General features: G+C 35.6%; 2 protein-coding genes across 2 annotated transcripts; both read left to right on the forward strand.

Moving 5' to 3' along the window:
• The first annotated feature begins 7,251 nt into the window (after window positions 1-7,251).
• LOC142606197 (cation/H(+) antiporter 4-like) lies at window positions 7,252-10,232 on the forward strand. The gene is made up of 3 exons (XM_075777584.1): window positions 7,252-7,494; window positions 7,641-8,645; window positions 9,105-10,232. The coding sequence occupies exons 1-3, from the start codon at window positions 7,252-7,254 to the stop codon at window positions 10,230-10,232; spliced, it is 2,376 nt and encodes a 791-aa protein (XP_075633699.1).
• A 739-nt stretch (window positions 10,233-10,971) lies between these two features.
• LOC142608353 (cation/H(+) antiporter 15-like) lies at window positions 10,972-14,342 on the forward strand. The gene is made up of 3 exons (XM_075780113.1): window positions 10,972-11,218; window positions 11,633-12,634; window positions 13,049-14,342. Exons 1-3 carry the CDS (start codon window positions 11,012-11,014, stop codon window positions 14,123-14,125), a joined length of 2,286 nt encoding a protein of 761 aa, XP_075636228.1. The 5' UTR covers window positions 10,972-11,011; the 3' UTR covers window positions 14,126-14,342.
• Window positions 14,343-20,410: the final 6,068 nt, after the last annotated feature.

Raw genomic sequence — 20,410 nt, forward strand, 5'->3', positions numbered from 1 at the left:
CAACAGTTGGATCCTTCGATTAAGGAGATCATAATCGACCCTAAGAATGGTTAATTCTTGCTTAAGGATTTTGACTTCTGATTTGGTTTCCTTAATTTCTTTCTGAAGGTCGTTGACTGTAACTTCCTTCTTGGACTGTGTAAACCTATTGTAAATTTGCTCTAAGTCTACCTTAGGTTGCTGGATTTTAAGGGCAGGCTTGCTGGTTTCCTTAACTAAGGTCTGATGGTTGGGTGCTCTCCTCCAATAATGGGGACCACCCTAACACGCCTTCTCTCGGCTTCAACGGGCTGACCAAACCAAACCTAGGAAGATTTTCGGCCTCTTTAGAAAACGGAGCACACCACAGACTTTGGTAACAAATCTCACAGGTATATAAATCTGCAACAAACTTTTAGGGCTAAACACAAAAATAGGAAGAATCGGGATAACAGGGAAGCAAAGGTTAATTTGAACAAATAATCACAGAAGAACGAATAGAATGGTTAGAAGGAGGCTCAGCCTACCATTTGCAGATGTAATAGAAAATAATGAAGTAATAGCAGACGAAGAAATAAATAAAAGGGAATGGAAGAGTTATCATGAAATAGATGTAAAACAAAATATGGGGTATGGGAGATATATCCATGAAAATAATTCAAAATAATTATAATGCCAAAAATAATCTGGATAACTATGGCGGCAGTGCCGACCAACTTGATTAAACAATAAACAGTGAGAAACCCTATAGGAAGAAAGCACCCAAGTATTATAGAAAACAGAAGTACAAGACTGATGATTTCTATAAGAAAGGAAAATCCAAGGAATTCATTCCACAAGCATCTGGCAAATGCTACAACTGTGGAAAGAAAGGTCATTTCAAGAGTGAGTGTAGAGCTAAAGCCAAATCCCTTATCAACACCCTCATTAGTGACCAACCCAGCAAAAATGAGATCTTCAAGTTACTAGAACTTGACCGCTCTGACAGCGAGTCATTCAGCAGTGCTAGTGACAGTGAGCTTAGGCAGATATACAGGTCATCCTCTGACTCCTCTAGTACCAGTACCTCTAGTGGCCCGGATGAACCCACACCATGCAAAGATGGTTGTTGTAGGAACAAAACCATCAATATATATATATATATATATATATATATATATATATATATATATTCTGCCACCATTTATGCCTTAAAAGATAAGGCTAGCACCTAGTAGTAGTACTATGTCACTCTAGGAATGACAAGGACGTGTGCTACACTTACTTTTTACAACTTTCTTCTTCTTCATTTCTTTTTTTTTTTTTAAATAAATTGTCAGACCTCAAACCTAAACCCGTGCTTATTAGATTTTTTTTTGTTTTTCCCCAATTCCATCAATTCGGACACAGTTTCTTAAACAACCAAGCTGTGCAGAAAGTTGACCCTTAGACCCATCACGCCTAAAATCTACAACTTCCAACTACCCTTATCGCAACGAAGCGTGTATATATATATATATATATATATATATATAAATTTAAATGCTGAGCACAGAAAAATCTATAGGTAGTAGCGTCCAATTGACCGAAATATAATTCTAAATTTTTTTTCGTTTGCATAATTAAAACTTTTGAATAATTAAATAGTTTCACTACTAGTCAAAATATCCACATAAAAAAAAAAAAAAAACTCTAATTCCAAATAAGCTTAGATTTGACAATAGAGAGATTCTTAGGCACTTACCTCAATTGTGCAATCAAACCTTCTCTACTTGAGTATTTTGGATAGTCTCCTCTTTCAAAACATCTGTCAGTATACGCTGACTTAAATTAGACTATATATAATTAGGGTTTCAACCTTAAATTCTAAAACCCCCTTAGTAATATTAATTATAAAAATTGATCCCATAAACAAATTTACTTAAATACCTCTCCTTTTAATTTTTATTTATTTTTTTTTTTTTTAGCTATTACAATTTTTAAACCATCCTAAGCCCATATGACGTGTAGGGTTAAATGTTTCACTCTAAGTACAAAAGGAAAAACCCTAGCCACATTTTTAGTCTTTTTTGTTAAGTTGTGTGTTGAATCTTTTGTGAGATCTGAGAGGTGTTTACCTTCACTATCAAGATCAAGATTTGCATCAAAAACTTGATGGTGAATTCAGTTGCTGCATAAAGAACTTTCAAGAAGATCCAAAACCTTTGAGAGGTATCTCAAAATCACAAATAGGAGAACTTGTGGTTGCTGTAGATCAAGGAAAGAAGTAGTCCGTGGACTCAAAAGCTGTCACGTGGTCGTGATGGTAAGTTTTCTACACAAGGTAGCAATAGGATGTTAGTGGTCTAAGTCTTATTGTACAAACTTCAATTCTTTCATAGTGGATCTGTTTTTACCTTGAGAATAACTAGCTTAAATCCTCTCCAGATTTTTTACCGGATAGGTTTTTCTAGGTCATCAGATCTTTGTGTTCTTTATTTTCCGCTACTTTACTGTTTCTGTTTATTTGTGTTTAACCTAATCTTGAATAACGATCTTGTTAATCAACTTAGTATAATATTAGGTTAAACATATTTGGTAAAGGGTCTAAACTTAACAGCTCCATTTATTTCAATGGGAAATTTTATGTGAAAATAGTTTCTTGTATTTTACTATGTTTAATAGTATCAGAAAAAATGGGTCAAAAGAAAACTATTTATTAACTTCCATTATTTAGCTAGACATGAGATAGAGTTGTTTTGCACTAAAATTTTCTATATAAAATTTTTTGGAAAAATTTTTTATCTCACATGAAGCTAAATAAGAGAAGTCAAGAAAGTTTTTTCCAACTCATATTAAAGTTGCACTTAAACATAGGAAAATGAGATATTTTTCTAAAAATACTTTTTAGAAAATGTTAAAGTCAAAACAAACCGAACGTAAAAGAAAAATAAAATGTGATATAGTGGAAGTGGGGCATAGGACAATGCGAGAGTGAAGACATTTTTTATTTATTTATTTAATGCTTGTACTATTTACCTCCAGGTACTGAGCAGACAAAATTGGTCTTAATGATGAAAATCAGTGCTTCAATTTGTATTGTTGTGTTGAATTCATAATAGAGTAGTGCAAAAAAGTGAAAAGACAACAAAAGTTTTTCTTAATGAATTATAAAGACCAATAAGTTGTCAAAGTTGAGTAAAATTGTTAAATAAAATAATTGAAAAGAGCAAACACAAAAGACTAATCTATATATATCTAAAAGTTGAAGTGTAACATTTATTATGTTACGTTTCTATTGAGTCACATCAACAGCCATGTCGTTATTTTTTTCATTAATAAAAAATAATAATTAATTTTCACTCTTTTTCTATCAATTTTTTAATGGTTCCACAACTTTCACTTCAGCTCCCATAACACCCTTGACTTTCTTTTTCCATTGTTTTCAACTTCTCATGTATGCTCTTTAATGCCTCAAACTCTCCCTCTCCTCCTTTCTTGCCTCTTCCTCTCCTCATTGAACCCAACTAGTTTATACATGTTCAGTTGCCACCACCACCACCACTATAAAATCAAAGAGACGAAATCAAGGAGATAATATATAAACCGTTAGACGCCCTGTTTGTCTAAACTACAAGATGAATGGTTTTGGATTTAGCTCTTGCAAAAAAAAAAAAAAGAGCTTATTTCAAAGCAATAATCTTGATTGGAGATATCGATATGTTCCTTGAAACCATATGGTATGTCAAGCGTGTTTTATATATTGGAGTATTATGAGTTTTTATTTTTATGTATCTTTTACAAATAATTGTTGCTAGGCAAAATGGTTTGCTCTCTGTTTCAATACTAAAGGTAATCTCAATATTTGCAATTTTATGTTTCCATGTGTTTAACAAAATGACTATAAGAAGAATTAAAAAAAAAAAAAAAATCAAAGATGGTCATGTTCATGTAGAAGAAAAAATAAAAAGAACATACTATTATGTTAGTAAACTTCATTCTTAAATAGGTTTTCAACACTAGGTTTCCATATGTTTGATAAAATGACTATAAGAAGAATTTTTTTTTAAAAAAAAATCAAAGATGGTCATGTTCATGTAGAAGAACAAATAATAAGAATGAATGTTGAAGATACTATTATGTTAGTAAACTTCATTAATAAATAGGTTTTCAACCCTATGAAAAATTCCAAAGGTGTATTTCATTGGATTTATAATAGCAATGAAGTTTATAAAAATAATATCAATAATTTTGATACATTATCCTCTTCTCCATTAACATGTTCTAGTAGTTGTAGGTTTTTTTTTTTTTTTTCCCTTTTATCTCTTGGATTTTAGAAGTTCAAATAAAGAACCATGATTTGAATGTATACTTCATATTGGAATGCATCACACCAAAAAATGACAGGACATATAATATACTTATATTACAAATAATCTTTATTTTCATTATCCAAATCATCTTTGCCAAAATAGAATAAACTATCTAAAAATTTTGTAACTCTAATAATAGTAATAATAACAATCAAAGTCTTATTTGAAATGGTTCGTTGAATATAAAAGTTATCAAACACTATAAGAATGACTTTTTTTTAGGGAATTAAGAATGATCTTTTGTTTGCCTAGGTAATACAAATGTATGACTACATGAGTAGGTTCTATATTGTTTTAATTATTTTAAATTACAATCAATTGTCTCCTCCTCTATTATATTAGGGGAAGAAAGTTTAGGTTTTAATTATTTTTTCTATTACTTAATATCAATAAGTCACAATAATGATAAAATAATAGTTACATTCACACACACACACACACACACACACACACACACACACACACACACACACACACACACACACACACACACACACACACACACACACACACACGAACAGATCAATAGACCATAACATGGAGTCTACAAGAATGAGAGTAATAAAATTTATACAAAGATTTGTCTTCTTTTCATTTTTCTACTTCTTTTTTAATTTTTATTCTTATTATGTTAATTAAAATTCATTGTTTTTGGAAAACCATTATAGGGGTGAAGGGCCAGATAAGGATATTGGGTTGTGGGCTGCAGGGCACACCCGAGGACGTCAAAGAGCTCGAAGACAAGCACATATTAGTGAAGACAAGTAGATTACTGGGTCGAGGAAGAGGTCTAATCATAATGAACAGGTGATGTTGTCCGAGGAGCAATCCCTCCTCGGCCAACAGAATAGAAGCCTAAAGTCCGATCACCCATCAAGCACTGGGCAGTGGGCAATCGTGCTTGGGAGGGTAAGCTTTAAAGGGAGTTGAGTGAACAGAGTATTGAGAAATATCTGGGAAGAAAGCTACTACCACCGTATTGAATACTTTGTATCTAACCCCCTAGCCTCATTAATGTGGAAGTGATACCTGAACAGTGACTTTCAGCCTTACAGCTACCCACAAAGACTTTAGGAAGGTGCTGATGAGACAAGTATCAAGGCGATTAGCAATCTGATCTACACGTGGAAGGTTGAGATGAAAGAAGGGAAGGAAATATAAAAGGAAAGGATTCCATTACAAGGAGGATCATCAAAAATCTAGGAAAGAAATCACTGTGTAACAAAGAACTTAAATATTTGTATTAGTTTAGGAGAAATATATAAGAACATACCATCCTCGAACCTGACCGAGGAGTACCTTTTCTTTTCAAACTGTTTGTCTTACTCATTCTAACGCCAACTAGCTTATTGTGATCTACATTCTAACTCATTGAATGTTCAGTAATAGGCTCACTCTCTATCAAATTTATTGTTTTGGGCTCATTGGGCCATTGTCCAAATCTGTTGGGCTGTGGATCAAATCGTGTCCTTACAACCATGTTTACTCTTCACTATTTAAGTATGAAGTTTCTTGGGTATGTCATATATTTGATGGCTGATTTAAATGATTTTTTTACTTTTTTTTTTTTTGAATAATTTAGTAAGTTATGTTATATATATTTGGTTAGTTTATTAACTTATATGGTAAGAATTTTTTTTTTTTTGGTGATTCAAAAAATGATTCTTAATGAATTATTATTATAAAATTTTACTTTAAAAAATACCATAAAATGATCATTAATAATATTACCACACATCATGTGGGTCTACAGTTAGTAAATAATAAATTAAATTATTATAAGAAATAATAATTAAAGTTCAATTAACAATAATAATTAAGACTTCTACTATTTCCAATTGAGACATCTATGGTTTAAATTATTTCACCCCAACAATAGAATTATTCAAAAAAAGAAAAAGATTAAAATAAAAATTCAACAACAATAACAACAACAAACACTCAGGGTCTATTTGATAAGGGATACCAAACAACAGTTTTTAGTGTTTAAGCACTGAAAACTGTGGATTAAAAATAAAATTAACGCATTTGGTAGGGGATTTCATTTAGGAGTGTTTGAGTAACATTCTAGGGTGTTTGAACACTGAATTTAGAAATCTCTTCTTACTAGTTTTCAGTTTTCAAATAATATTATTTAATGAAAAATTTGTAAATATTTTAAAAATGTTAGGTCCCACTTATTAGACTACATGTCATTACTAAAAAAAAAAAATAATAAAAAAAACACACACACATATACAAAATATATAATTATAGTATTTTTTTTCACATTTTAAATTATGTTGTTTGAAACATGGTACTAAACACATTTTTTGCATTACGAGTTTTTACAACACTTTTTAAACTATAATTTTCACATTATTTTAAACAACAATACTTGAAAACTGTTAAACCGTTACCAAACAGGCCTAATTGACCCAATAGAAAATAACAGAAAGGTAAAAACTTGTAATTGACCCAATAGAAAATAACAGAAAGGTAAAAACATGTTCAATACCGTTGCCCAGGATTTCGATTGCATGGTTGTCACTACAAAGAAGTTTCAACTTCCTAAACAACTTTTGAATTCGTTAGTCGTTACAACACAACCTCTTTGCACTATACGAAAGTGAAACCCATTATTAGATGGTGAATATTAATCATCATCATCGTCATATTATAACCATAAGTTGACGGATTATGGATCTTGATCATTTCAAGAACATGAACTGCTTAAACTGACAATGCTAGGAGGTTAGTGTCATTATGGAAACTTGTCCCAAAACAGGCAATAAAGTCTGGTGTATTCTGAGTACAGGCATAAATAGACAGAATTCTACTGAACAAAACAAAAGACACAACTTTGCTTGAATTACAGAGGAGTTTTTAAGTTTAAACTTCCTAAACACCCTTTTTAGCTTTTTCTCTTTGGGTGAAAAAACCGAGAGAAGCAGACACCACCATGGAAAGAGGGGACAACAATGTAACATTATTTTCTCAAAATCACAGCATCACCATTAAAGATTGTACTGAGTTCCCCTCCATGGTACATTCAACAGGCCTGTGGAACTACTTTCGTTATGGGACTGTGTCGTATTCATTGCCACTGCTTCAGCTGCAGATGATTCTGATTTTTACCATGGCCCAACTCGCCCATTACATTCTTAAGCGTTATGGAGTACCGAAGTTCACCTCACAATTTATTGTATGCGTTCTCTTCTACATCCAGATCTATGCCTGTTTCTCTTATTTGTCTCTGCATTTGTAAAATGGGATTGTTGAATCAGAGACTCTTTTAACTTTTGTTTTCTGCTATTTAACTGAAGAATAACCATGATTTATGTGAACCAGGTTGGCTTAATCCTCAGCCCTTCACTCTTGGGGCGCCTCAAAATATTAAAAAATGTTCTGTTTGAGGTGAACAGTCAGGAAACAATTGGTATGTTGGCTTTCTTGGGTTACACACTCTTTTTATTTGTGATTGGGGTGAAAATGGATATGGGAATGATAAATAGAACTGGAAGAAAAGCCTTGGTTACTGGTATTTTATGCATAGTATCGCCTTTGATAGTTGGCATGGCATTCCAAGTGTTCTTTAGAAGAATTTGGATAACCGAAGAAGAAGCGTCTGAACTTCCATTTGTAACAGCAGTACATTGTGTAACTCCATTTCCGGTTGTTGCTAGCCTTCTTGAGGACCTCAAAATCCTAAATTCTGAATTGGGTCGATTAAGCCTATCTGCAGCTTTGGTCAGCGACATGTTTAGCACGTTCCTTACCTCTCTTGCCACATTGACTAAACTTGCCAAGGAGAAATCAATGGTCAGTGGTATCATAGGTTCAATAGCAACCATTGTTTATGTTATTTCAATGGTGTTTGCAATTCGACCGGCAATGTTTTGGGTGATCAGGCAGACACCAGAAGGCAGGCCCGTTAAAGACGCATACATCCATTTCATAATGTTAATGGTGCTTGTGTCCGGTTTGCTTTCTGATTATTATGGTCAGACTTTTTTCTTTGGACCTTTTATATTGGGTTTGGCAGTACCAGATGGACCCCCATTAGGATCTGCTATTGTCAACAAGTTCAACTGCTTCATTTCCGAAGTGTTTCTTCCACTCTTTGTAACTACATGTGCAATGAGGACAGACCTGACTTTACTCTTCAAATTCGACAGCTTAATGACATTTTACACATGTCTCATTATTGTGACTTTTGTGACCAAACTCGCTGCGTGCATGGTTCCTCCTTGTTGTTCCAAAATGCCCTTAAGTGATGCGCTCACAGTCTCTCTTATTTTGACCAGCAAAGGTGTCGTCCAGCTTGCTAGCTACACCGTCTTCAGAGACAACGAGGTGACCACATATCTCCTGTTTTTTCTTAGAAAAAGACATTACTATATACCAGTTTCTTGTTGGGTCAATTTCTGGTGGTTCTTATTTATTACCCTATGACTAATTTTTAAAAAATTTTATAGAGTGAATCAGTGAACAAAAAGCAATGGCTGTTGGATTTTATTTTCTTTTTCTTTTTTCCTTCCTCACTTTGCAGCATATGAAGAAAATGAACAGAACATTACAGTAAATCTTCTATTTTCCCAATTGGATGAGTTTATCTTTGTCTTGGTTAGGAAAATTTCGAATGTAAGCCACAAAATTAACTGTTACTAAAGAAATATTGCTCCTTCGGGAACATCATAATATATCGTGTACATTACATTTTCTAGCATAAAATCTTCATTAGGAAACAAACATAATTTGTTTTCTCTGACAAGGACACTGATGGATATCCCAAAATCAATTATTTATGTGCAGACCATGTCAGACCAGACGTTCGCTTTGGCAAGTGTTAGCATCCTATTGATAGCAGTAATTGTGCCCATCCTTGTCAAGTCCCTCTATGATCCTTCAAGGAAATATGCAGGTTACCAGGTAAGGGATATTCTGCATTGCAAACGCAATTCAGAGCTCCGAATCCTAGTGTGTATTCAAAGGCCAGATAATGTTGCTGCGGTAATCAAGCTACTTGAAGCGTCATGTCCAACTAGACAAAGCCCTCTTGGTGTTTATGCACTTCACCTTATCGAATTAATTGGCCGAGCCTCTCCTATTTTTATTTCCCACCAAATGCAGAAAAAGACTGTGTCCAACATTTCCTATTCGGAGAATGTCACTGTTGCCTTCAATCACTTTCAACGAGACAATGAGAATGCCGTATCAGTAAGTGTCTTCACAGCAATCTCTCCACCCAAGTTCATGCATGAAGACATATGCACCCTTGCATTGGACAAACTCACATCACTCATAGTACTCCCATTCCACCGAAAATGGTCCATTGATGGGTCCATTGAATCGGAGGACAGTACAGTAAGGACTCTAAATTGCAGTGTTCTTGAACTAGCCCCCTGCTCAGTTGGGATCTTAGTTGATCGTGGCAGTTTAAGCCACTCAACCGTTTCATCAGAGGCATCCTACTCTATTGCTATGATCTTCATAGGAGGAAATGATGATAGAGAGGCATTGATGTTTGCCAAGCGCATGGCCAATGACCCGAACATCAGCCTGACTGTAATTCGCTTTGTTGACTCTGGCGGCAATGAAGATGTTAGTAGCTGGGACAAAGTGATAGACTCTGAGATATTGAAGGATGTGAAGCTTAACAATGTGGGTGATGAATATGTGATATACATTGAGGAGTTGGTGAAAGATGGGCCTCAGACAGCATTGATAGTTCGGTCTATGGTGGATGAGTATGATCTTATTATAGTTGGTAGAAGGCATAACATAGTGTCACCTCAGACATCAGGGCTTGCAGAATGGAATGAATTCCCAGAGTTGGGGATCATTGGAGACTTGCTAGCCTCATCAGACATCAATAGCAGAACTTCTGTTTTTGTGTTACAACAACAAAAACAAAGGATTGCCACTGGACGAAGAAATTAACTAGGGGTTCTTTATTCTCATCCTTTATTTCCTTCACAAATATAAAATATAGATCCACTCATCTTCCCTTCTTCTCATGGCGCAAGTGTACGATTATAGGCGAGGGTGATAGGTAGTTGTTGTTAGGATTTTATGGTAGTTGTTTCTGGGATCTGAGATAAATTAATGATGTTAGGACTTGTAATTGTATTGGGGTATATATGAATAGGGCTCCTCTGTTGTGAAGCCTATTATTATTGTTTAAATAACAAATTATTGGGCATAATGCTTTGTGAATTATTCGAAGTTTTTTTATATTATTTTTTCTAGAACTTATTTAAATTTCAATCATTTATAATCCCTCACACAGTTAGAATTTTCAAAATTCTTTTTAGCAAATAGTAAAAAGAAAAAATGTGAACATAAACACCAGATTCGCAAAGTCAAACTGCCTAGTCCTTAGGATAGCGAAATTTGTGGAGCACCAAATAAATGATAGATTGGTAGCTGTAGTTTGAATCTTTGATAAATTGGTAGCAATAATTTGTGGAACAGCAAATAAATGATCAATTGGTAGCTGGAATTTGAAGAATATAAAGTGAAACACTGAAGTTAAATTAGGGGGAGAGGGTTTGACTATCCCACACCGTTCACGTGTCGATAAATTTTCTCATCCAATTGTTTATGCTTATGTCAACCGTGGATGACATATTGATTTCTCCCTCCCTCCCTCTCTCTCTCTCTCTCTCTCTCACAATTTTGTTCTTCCAGTGAGGCCTTAGCTTCTACATGTTTTGAACATGGTGCAGTACGATTTGCGAAATGCGACCTGGGTCTGTGAGCCACGACTAAATGCATCAAGTAGAGGGATCTTTTTTGGTGATAATCCGTTTGATTTCGCATTTCCAGTCCTTTTCGCACAACTATCCATATCCGCCTTGATAAATGCCTTCTTACAATTTCTTCTTTCCCCAATAGGTGAAAGTGCTTTTATTTCACAGATGTGGGTAAGCTTTACATTCTTACTTATGTAATTCAACACACTACATGATTTCCCTTCTCCCTCATTTAAAAAAAAAAAAATATATATATATATATATATATATGTGTGTGTGTGTGTGTGTATCAAGAAATTGATGTCCATGGAAAAGTGTTGGGGATTCACCGTTAAGTATCATTATTTATATGTTTTTATATATATATATATATATATATATATATATATATATATATATATATATATATATATATTAGAGTAATGCTAATTATGCAACGCAATGATCATATTGTCCTTTCCATGTTATTCAATCATAACGAGATATATGGCCTTTGAGAGAGATGAAACTATAAACAGGAAAAATAAACTAATTAATTTCTGCTTTTTATTTTATCTCATTCTTTATGGTTTTGAATGTGATCAGACAGGTATTGCAATGGGACCTTCAATTCTTGGAAAATTCAGTGCATTAGCTGCGACGATCTACCCCAGACAAAGTCTGTATTTAAGTAAAACATTAGGGAACTTCGCATGCCTTCTCTTCATGTTCCTCGTTGGAGTTAAAATGGATTTGAGTATGGTAACAAAATCAGGAAAAAAGGCACTCGTCATTGGGTTATGTGCTTTCTTATTGCCACTAACGCTAAGCACAACCTTTGCTTCCATTTTAAAGCATAACGTTACCATGGAACAGAATTTATACAAGTCCCTAATTCCAATTGCTGTATTTCAATCTACAAGTTCCTTCCATGTCATTACATGCCTTTTAGCCGATTTAAATCTTCTCAATTCAGAGCTTGGCCGATTGGCTACTTCCTCTTCTATGGTCAGTGGGATATGCTCTTGGATTTGGTTAATGATATCATTAATGGTGAGGCAAAGCTCAATAAGCAAGAAAAATACTATATCACTTCAGTTATTAAGTGTAGCCAGCATGCTGCTTATCATAATATGCATCATGAGGCCCATCTTATTATGGATGACTGAACAAACAGCTAAAAGGAAAGTACTCAAAGAGAGTTATATCAATTTCATCTTTCTCATGATATTGATATGTGCCCTCCTTAGTGAGGTCAATGGGATACATTTCATGTTGGGGCCTATGATTTTAGGCTTGGCTGTACCAGATGGTTGGCCATTAGGATCAGCAATAGTTGGTAAGCTTGATTCCTATGTTTCGTCAATTCTCTTGCCAAGCTATTTTGTATACAGCTGCGCGGCCATAGATCTTGGTTTGATAAATTTGAAGACTACTGGAATTGTAGCGATTTTGGCTTTATGTAGCTTGCTGGGGAAGTTCATGGGAACCATATTGCCTTCGTTCTACTACAAAATGCCCATCATTGACTCGTTCTGCTTAGGCCTCATCATGAGCTCCCAAGGCATCACTGATATGTTAATTTTACAAAACGGGATTCTCCTCTTTGTAAGAACAACAACTCATTTATTCATGCTTCTCATGGTGCTACATATATATTAAATGCATTCTGCAAAAAGAACTGGGAATTGGTTTCAATTCCAAAAAACCATCTATTTTGCATTCCAGAAAGGAGAGAGCTGAAAAAAATTACAATGAAATACTTGAGCGAGGTATTGATGAGTGTACGTTTGAATGCACGATTTTGCTGACAGCTTATTTGCTTATTTATAGAAAATTGTTTGAAGTATAGTTGAGTCTAGAAAAGCGAGGTTTAAAAACAAAAGTTTGTATTCAAATGCACTCTGATATCAACTAACTGAAACGTTTTTCTTTTCTTTCCAAAATCTCAAATGCATCTTTCATATTAATTTGCTCACCTACTCGTGTTGACATGAAGGCATTCCTGCTTTTTCCTTGCAGATTATTGACATCGAATCATTTAATTCACTGATTATAACCATCGTTTTGATGACGCAAACCCTCACTCCCATAGTGAAATTACTCTACAAACCATCCAAGAGATACATGGGCGTCAACAGGAGGAGTATCCAGCACACAATGGCTAATGAAGAGCTCCGTTTGTTGGCCTGCATTTTCCATCAAAACAGCACTCCTTCCATCATCAATCTTCTCGAAGTCTCCCATCCAATGCTTAGAAGCCCTATCTGCTTCTATGTTGTCCATCTCATGGAACTACTAGGCAGATCATCTCCAATTCTCGTGGCGCATCAAAAAGGCAAAAGGAGTTCTATTCATTCCCACCATTCTGACCACATAATAAACGCTTTCCGGCTATATGAGCAACATAGGCGTGGTAAGGTAATGGTGCATCCATTTACGGCCATTGCACCGTATGCCACAATGCATGATGAGATATGCAACCTTGCTTTTGAAAAGAGAGTATCTATGGTGATTATCCCTTTTCATAAGCGTTGGACATTGGATGGTTCAGAGGAGTGTGACAACCCCATAAAAGCTGTCAACTTCAAAATTCTTAAGAATGCCCCATGCTCAGTCGGAATCTTGGTGGATAAAGGGACATTAAGTGGGAAGAATTCAGGGAGTAGCAAACCTTTGTACAGAATTGGAATGATCTTTGTGGGAGGGCCGGATGATCGTGAAGCATTAACATATGCCATGCACATGGCGGAACACCCCAAAGTTAGCCTTACAGTTATTCGGTTGGTTCAGCCTCATAAAAAGAGTAAGGAGCTTGATTTTGATATGATCAAACGGTTTAAGATGCCTAACATCCATCAAAAGCACTATTTATATAGAGAGGAAGTTGTAAAAAACAGTGTGGAAATAATAAATGTGATTAAATCAATAGAAAATCTTTATGAACTAATTTTGGTAGGAAGACAGCATGAAAGTAATTCGCCATTGTTCATGGGACTTACTTTATGTAATGAGTATCCTGAGCTAGGGTACTTGGGGGACATGCTAGTGTCATCAGAGTCTGATTGGAAGGTATCAGTGTTGGTGGTGCAACAATAAACATTTGAAGGTGCCTGAAGGATTCAAGCTCCTTATGGAAGACTCATTCTTAATAAACGAAGTATATCAAGCGATACGGGGAAATTGTGGCCCGGTTCCCCACAAGACCATCTGAAAACTGATGCAGTCAAACATAAAATGGACAATTTTAGCAAAAGATGGTTCATGCATTGATGATTTTATTTCTTAGAAGAAGATTTTCGCCAAGATGTAATCGTTGCTTTTTAGTCTATAGTCTGGATAAAATTCACAGCATTCCATAAAGTAAATAATGTGTATGTTCTTTTAGACCCCATAAACAGATTGTTTAACATAATTTATTAACCAAGTGATTACTTAGATTAATTATTTAGATCTAAGTTAGACAATAAGAAATCATATCATGCAAAGATGCGGAAAATAAATAACACTACGATATAATGACCCAGGAAAACCGATGAAATGAATCGTTTCAAGGTAAAAAACTTGGAGAGAATTTGACCTAACTATTCTCAGGGTAGCTATCCTCAAGGTAAATCAAATCCATTATAATAGAATTGAAGTTCTTACAAAAGAATTAATCCTAAATTAAATGCTACCTCCAATAGTAACTTACTAACACGACCAAGTGTAAACTCCGAATCCACAAACTTCTTCTCTTCTTGGATTTACAGCAACACAAGCCACCATACTTGTGACTTTGAGATCCCACTCAAAGGTTTCAGATCACCTTCACTTGTTGATCTTAATGCAGCAACTGTGTTCTATTAATGCTTGATTGTAGTCTTGGCTCTGATAGATTCTTGTGTAGTTAAAAGGTGCAAAACCTCTCAAATCTCACAAAGAGTAACACACAAGTCTTCTTCAGCAGTCTCAAAACGTGGATAGGGTTTTTCTTTTATATTTAAAGAAGTTTAAATGAAACTAAAAGTTCACTTGGTGTGTAAAACACTAGTAAATGTTTAGATCCCATTTTTCAAATTAACCAACACAAGCCTATACTCAAATAATAGATATGCCGAATGATAAGTACAAGCAATACCCAAATAAATAAACAACTCTAAACCATAATTAATCACAATACAACAGCAATTAAAAGGCAAGAGTAAGGGTTAGAGAGATGCAAACACAAAGATTATACCGGCATGTGTTATCGAAAAGGAAATTGAAGAATTCAGCGAAAAACCTCTCTGCCGCCCTCCAAGTGGTGAAATGATCCACTAAAGAATAAAGTTGAGATACACAAATAGCAATAGACCCTCCAAGCTTAATCTACCCAATGCACATAAGCTCTCCAAGTTTCTTGCTCCAACAAGGTTAAGCCTAACCGTGTCTTCTTTAGCTTTTCAGATCTCACAATAAGCCCATTGCATCAACCAAATAAATTGGTCATCTCTGAACTGCTTCCCAAGCACCAAATAACCTCCTCACAGATATGGGTATGGTAACATAAGGATTTGGCTAATGAACCTCTCAAAGGTATGTCAATGGAAAGGTTAAGAGTAGAGAAATTTGAGAATCAAAGGTGTAAGATTGTGGATGAGTCAATCTTGTTTTTCTCTAGGGTTTCTCTCTCAAAATTCTCTCTGGAAGCTTTCTACATTTCATGGGTATAAGGGTATTTATAGTAGGGTATGAGAAGGAATGTGAAAAGTCATTTTTCTACATAACAGAAGGTTCTGGCGACTGACTCGCGACTGGGACAAGTGGCGAGTTTTAGTCACGAAATAACTGTCTGGCCAGACTGTACTTTTTATCCTATAGTGCTTCAGCTGTCATGACCCTTCAACTTCTTACATGCTTCACACGTGTGGCATCTTGGCGAGTCACCATTCACAAGCCACTCGTGAGATCTAGTCGTGATAATGCTTCTGAATGCACACATACTTGAATTCTTCACACTCTCTCACACACAACCCTTATATGATTCCCACCTATATACAGGGTATCTAATTATTGAAATACAAGAAAATTTGGCACAGAATAAAGCTAACAAATGGTTGAATAAATTTAACCTTACAATCTCCCTTTTTGGCTATTCCGTGACAAAACCCTAAAACAGACTCTAGACTTAATATGTGAATTGGGAATAGTTGCCAAAACTCACTCACGCCTAACTCTATATTCTGAGAAGCTCTTGAACCATAAAAACAAGTTTTCCTGAAAACAATTTGACAAAAGTTCATTGTAAGCAGAAATTTTGGAATGCATATGAAGCAAGCACAATGCAATCAAGCAAATATGAATATAACAATAAAGCATAGCTTGATCATACAAGAACAATCACTATAAATAATGACCACAATGAACATTCTGTTAAGACATATGTGAATCATGTTAGGAACATATGTCATTTAGAATTGGCTAATTCTTTGACAAAACGCATTTTACTTGTAATTTGGTAGATCTAGGATATGTTTAATACTTCAAGGAACAAGAGTTCAAGTTTAAGTATTGAAGCCATGCAAATCTGTCCAAGAAACAAGTGAAAAAGTGCTGAATTTTAAAACTCGACAACTAGCTCAACAGATACCTTATCTATCGAGATTTATGAAAATCAGTTCTTCAGATCTGATTTCACTCCAATCCGTATGTAGATGTTTAGGCTTTCTTTTCTCACAACCCTAAACATATATAAGGATTATTTTAAGGGCCGTCAAAGATAGCGCAAATATAGAGCAAAGTTTTGTTCATGCAAATTGTGACCGGAGACAGAATTTGCCCTAGTTCATCTTTCTCTTGAAGAAGCTACTGCGTTTGTACGCCATTGGGTTTTGTGACCAAGGAGTTTCGTGATCTTCATCGTGTTGATGAACTAAAGAACTTTGCAGCCAACATCTTTCTTAAGTTGGTGATTAAGTCGCGTATTGGGATCCGCGCATTGATTGGTTAGTCATGTATTAGGAGTTGTGCATTGAAAATGAGAGATTGTCACTACAGAACAAGTCCAATTGTGTATTAGGGTAAGGGTTCAACTATAAGTTGGTATAAGATACTGGGATTCCTTTACTTGTAACCGCTTGTTGTGATAATAGTGGATTCTCGAGAGTGATGACCTTAAATTCACCCAGTGGAGTTTTGCCTCACTAGTTTTTTCCATTCGTAAACAAATCACCCGTGTCAACTTTATTTTTCGCTACATATTAACTTAGTTGGTGATTTTTTTGTGCTACCACGCTCTTTGCATGTTAATTGGATTAATTAATTCACTTGGCTAATTAATGGATTAATTTATCACAAATGGTCAATACGTTCTTAGCCTATCAGCAACTCTTCACATAGTCCATAAAATTAGTCTCTATTATATTCTAGTAGTACCTTACCCTTAGGATTTTCTTGGCCAACATTCTTCCATTCATATGAGGGCCACAATTTCCTTGATGAACTTCTTCCATTACCCTCTTGGCTTCTTCCCTCTATAAACAACGAAGGTGTACACCATCATAGGACCTTTTATAAAGTTGTCCTTCACATAGGATGTATTGGATTTCCATCATCCTAATGGAACGACGTTCCCTTTTATCTGTACCATCCAGATATGCCCCTAGTTCCAAGAGCTTCACAATGTCATAGTACCATGGATCTTCCTCTTCCTCTATGGCCATTACTGAAGCTTCGGTCTTCCTTTTGTGCACTTCCTTATAATTTTGTTCGATTTCTAAGGGTCATGTCCATACTCCCTCGGATATTTCAATTATGGAGGCTAAAATAGCAAAGGCATCCACAAACTGATTCTAAGCTCTAGGGATGATTGTGTACTCAATCTTGTCATAGGTCTTGGTTAAATCCTCTAGGTATTGTTGATAGAGCTTCAAGTGTTCTTCCTTCACTTTCCACAACCTTTGTACTTGGGCTATAACCAAAGTTGAATCCCCAAAGAATTCGGCTTCTTTTACCCCCAATTATTGAAAAGCTTCCATTCCGGTGATACAAGCTTCATATTCAGTCATGTTGTTAGTTGCTTCAAAGTTCAATTTGATTGCCAAAGATATGTGAGATCCCTCAAGAGTGATCAAGAGTATCCCTATGCCATTTTCATATTGGTTTGTGGCTCCATCAAAGTACATTGTCCATGTCCCTAACTCAACATCCAAAAATTCCTCATCTGGAAAGTCATCTTTGCCATCTTCCCCCTCTATAGGATTCTCGACACAAAAATCAAACATGACGCCTCCTTTGATAGCTTTCCTAGCCACATACTTCAAGTTGAATTCTGCCAGCAAAATCAACCATCTTAACAATCTTCCACTCATAGCAAGCTTCTCAAAGAGGTACTTCAATGGGTCCATTCTTGCCACCACCCATATTTAGAAGGGTAAAACAATGTGTCTCAATTTCTGTACAGCCCAAACAAGTGTGAAGCATGACTTTTCTATGGGAGTGTACCTAATCTCGTAATCATGGTACCTCTTACTTAAGTAATATATGGCTCTTTTGTTATATTTATCATCTTTTTGTGCAAGCATACTTCCAACTGCCTCCCCTATGATGGAGAGGTATAGGAGTAATGGTTTTCCATGTTGCAGAGGCACTAGGATAGGTGGGTGGAGGAGATATTCCTTGATAAGTTCAAAGGCTTTTTGGCACTCTTCGTTCCATGTGTATGGTTCATTCTTCCTTAAGAGTTTAAATATAGGCTCACAAGTGGAAGTGAGCTTGGCAATAAATCGACTAATGTATTGTAGTCAACCTAAGAAACCCCTAATCTCTTTCTCACTTTTGGGTGGAGACATCTCCAATATGGCTTTGATCTTGGATGGGTCAACCTCTATCCCTCTATCTCTTACTAGGAATCCTAACAACTTTCCAATGGTTACTCCAAAGGTGCACCTTTGTGGGTTCAATCTCAATCTATATTCTTTAATCCTCTCGAAGAACTTCCTCAAGTTTGTGGTGTGGCTTCCTCTATCCTTGGATTTTACTATCATATCATCAACATACACATCTGCCTTATTATGCATCATATCATGTAACAAGGTTGTAACCATTCTTTGGTAAGTTGCCACAGCATTCTTGAGGCTAAACGGCATTACTGTGTAACAATAGATTCCCCATTTGGTAGTGAAAGTGGTTTTGGCATTGTCTTTAGGAACCATCTTGATTTGGTTGTATACTAAAAAACCTTCCCTGAAGCACATCAAGGCACTTCCTGCCGTATTATCCACTAAGACATTGATGTGAGGGAGAGGAAAGTCATCCTTAGGGCATGCCTGATTCAAGTCTCTAAAATCCACACACATCCTTACCTTTCCATCCTTCTTAGGTACAGGCACGACATTGGCTATCCATTCAGCTTGGTTTAAGGATTTGATGAACCCTACCTTTAGTTGCTTAGTGACTTCCTCTTTGATCTTTAAAAGCCATTCGGTTCTCATTCTTCTTAATTTTTGCTTGACGGGCACCATATAGTCATGGGTCTCAACATGATGTTGAGCTATCTCGGGGTCAATTCCAGGCATATCTTCATTGAACCATGCAAACACCTCTTGAAATTCCATGAGGAGCTCTTGAATATCATTCTTTTTTTTCTATTTAAAGTTGAGCCAATTTTAATTAAGCGTGGATTTTCATCATTACCCAAATTAATAATTTCAAAAGTTGGTTCCATAGGTTCAGTTTTCTTTTCCAATTTTTTATTAATTTTCATTTTCAAATTCATCTGAATCATTTAAGTGCAGAATTTCAATGTTATGGGACACATCAAAGTAAGCCAAATCATAATTTATCTTATTGAAAATATTGAAAAGTACATTGGAACTTGCATTACAAAACTTTTTCCCCATGTTCTTAGAAAACTTAACCCAAGTCCAATTATTAATGGGCCCTATAATAGATATGATGAGCTTGGAAGGATCACTTGGCTCTTCATTGGTGATGGCGAAACACATCCCCACTCATCTTCATCATGGGCTTCATTGCTTCAACATCCATGTAGTTCACTCAATCGACCTCTTCTTGCACTTCTTTGATCACCACGGTGGGCTTCTCCTTAAAAGTGAGTTTTATATTAAAGAAAATTTCTCAACCTGGATACACCCTTCCATCTTTACCTACCCAAGGTTCAGGGAAGCCACAATAAGGGAAGTCCCCTCCTTCTTTCACGAAATTCTCATTGAGAGTGCCATAGTTTTTCTTGATTCTGTTGCAGCCTTCAAGGAATCCTAGACCCTACTTGGTCACTTGAGTCTTGATATTGGGGAACTCAACTACCCCATTTCCTTCCTTTCCAAGGCCCATACCAAGCATGTATCCCATGTTCTTCATCATTGCAATCACCTCATGGCTACAATATGGAAACAAATCGGT

Source organism: Castanea sativa, chromosome 8, assembly GCF_040712315.1.
Source record: "Castanea sativa cultivar Marrone di Chiusa Pesio chromosome 8, ASM4071231v1".
In the NCBI taxonomy this organism is placed as follows: domain Eukaryota; kingdom Viridiplantae; phylum Streptophyta; class Magnoliopsida; order Fagales; family Fagaceae; genus Castanea; species Castanea sativa.

Coding starts and splice junctions, on each gene's coding strand:
- LOC142606197 (XM_075777584.1), top strand. CDS start 7,252: ATGGAAAGAGGGGACAACAATGTAACATTATTTTCTCAAAATCACAGC. Junction 7,495..7,640: donor AGTTCACCTCACAATTTATT/GTATGCGTTCTC, acceptor TATGTGAACCAG/GTTGGCTTAATCCTCAGCCC. Junction 8,646..9,104: donor CCGTCTTCAGAGACAACGAG/GTGACCACATAT, acceptor ATTTATGTGCAG/ACCATGTCAGACCAGACGTT.
- LOC142608353 (XM_075780113.1), top strand. CDS start 11,012: ATGGTGCAGTACGATTTGCGAAATGCGACCTGGGTCTGTGAGCCACGA. Junction 11,219..11,632: donor CTTTTATTTCACAGATGTGG/GTAAGCTTTACA, acceptor GAATGTGATCAG/ACAGGTATTGCAATGGGACC. Junction 12,635..13,048: donor AAAACGGGATTCTCCTCTTT/GTAAGAACAACA, acceptor TTTTCCTTGCAG/ATTATTGACATCGAATCATT.